The 829-nt window shown below is 32.7% G+C and overlaps 1 protein-coding gene across 2 annotated transcripts in view; it reads left to right on the top strand.

Moving 5' to 3' along the window:
• LOC108690894 (protein king tubby 1) overlaps nt 1-829 on the top strand; it is a 3,504-nt gene that overhangs the window by 1,987 nt on the left and 688 nt on the right. For both annotated transcript variants that reach the window (XM_018198427.1, XM_018198436.1), the window contains exons 5-6: nt 88-255; nt 318-663. In XM_018198427.1, the coding sequence (XP_018053916.1) occupies nt 88-255; nt 318-663 (514 nt within the window). The remainder of the gene's footprint in view (nt 1-87; nt 256-317; nt 664-829) is intronic.

The following is an 829-nucleotide window of genomic DNA, read 5'->3' on the forward strand; positions in this document are numbered from 1 at the left end:
TTAATTATATATGTTTTGTTATATAAATATTTTATTTGTGATTTACGAATATTAAACAATAATTACTGCCTTGATATTATTTCATAGAGTCCAGAATTAGAAGGGAACGTAGAAGGCAATATAGAACAGTTTGTATTACAACCCGCAAATAAAAAAATGCATTACAAGTGTAGAATAACACGCGATCGAAAAGGTATGGACCGTGGACTTTATCCGACTTATTTCTTGCATCTAGAGCGTGATTACGGGAAAAAGGTATGTTTGTATTCGTATTTAATTTCACAGTTCGTTTTCTACAAGACAGTATGCATTTACAGATTTTCCTACTGGCTGGCCGAAAAAGAAAAAAAAGCGCAACGAGCAATTACTTGATTTCGACCGATCCCACAGATCTCTCGAGAGGAGGAGAATCTTATGTTGGTAAACTCCGATCGAATCTTCTGGGAACACAATTCACAATTTATGACAACGGATACTCGTTGATGAAGGACGATAAACGTGACGAGCGTTTCAATCCACGACAGGAATTAGCCGCGGTGGTGTATGATACAAACGTTTTAGGTTTTAAAGGTCCTCGTAAAATGACAGTTATTATACCGGGTATGACGCCCGATCAAAAACGAGTGGAGATATCCCCGCGAGTTGAATCAGAAACTTTGCTTGGTAATAATAATTGTAATATTAATATAATATATAAGTTGATAAATATATTTTACAATTATGTGCTTGTAAAAGTGTTCTGTGAAATGAAGTAATTTATATTTTATACATATTAAAATTTAAAATTATATGATTGTATAATTATTCAAAATTACTAACAAAAATTACA

The sequence above is a fragment of the Atta colombica genome, unplaced genomic scaffold, assembly GCF_001594045.1.
Source record: "Atta colombica isolate Treedump-2 unplaced genomic scaffold, Acol1.0 scaffold105, whole genome shotgun sequence".
Classification (NCBI taxonomy): Eukaryota; Metazoa; Arthropoda; class Insecta; order Hymenoptera; family Formicidae; genus Atta; species Atta colombica.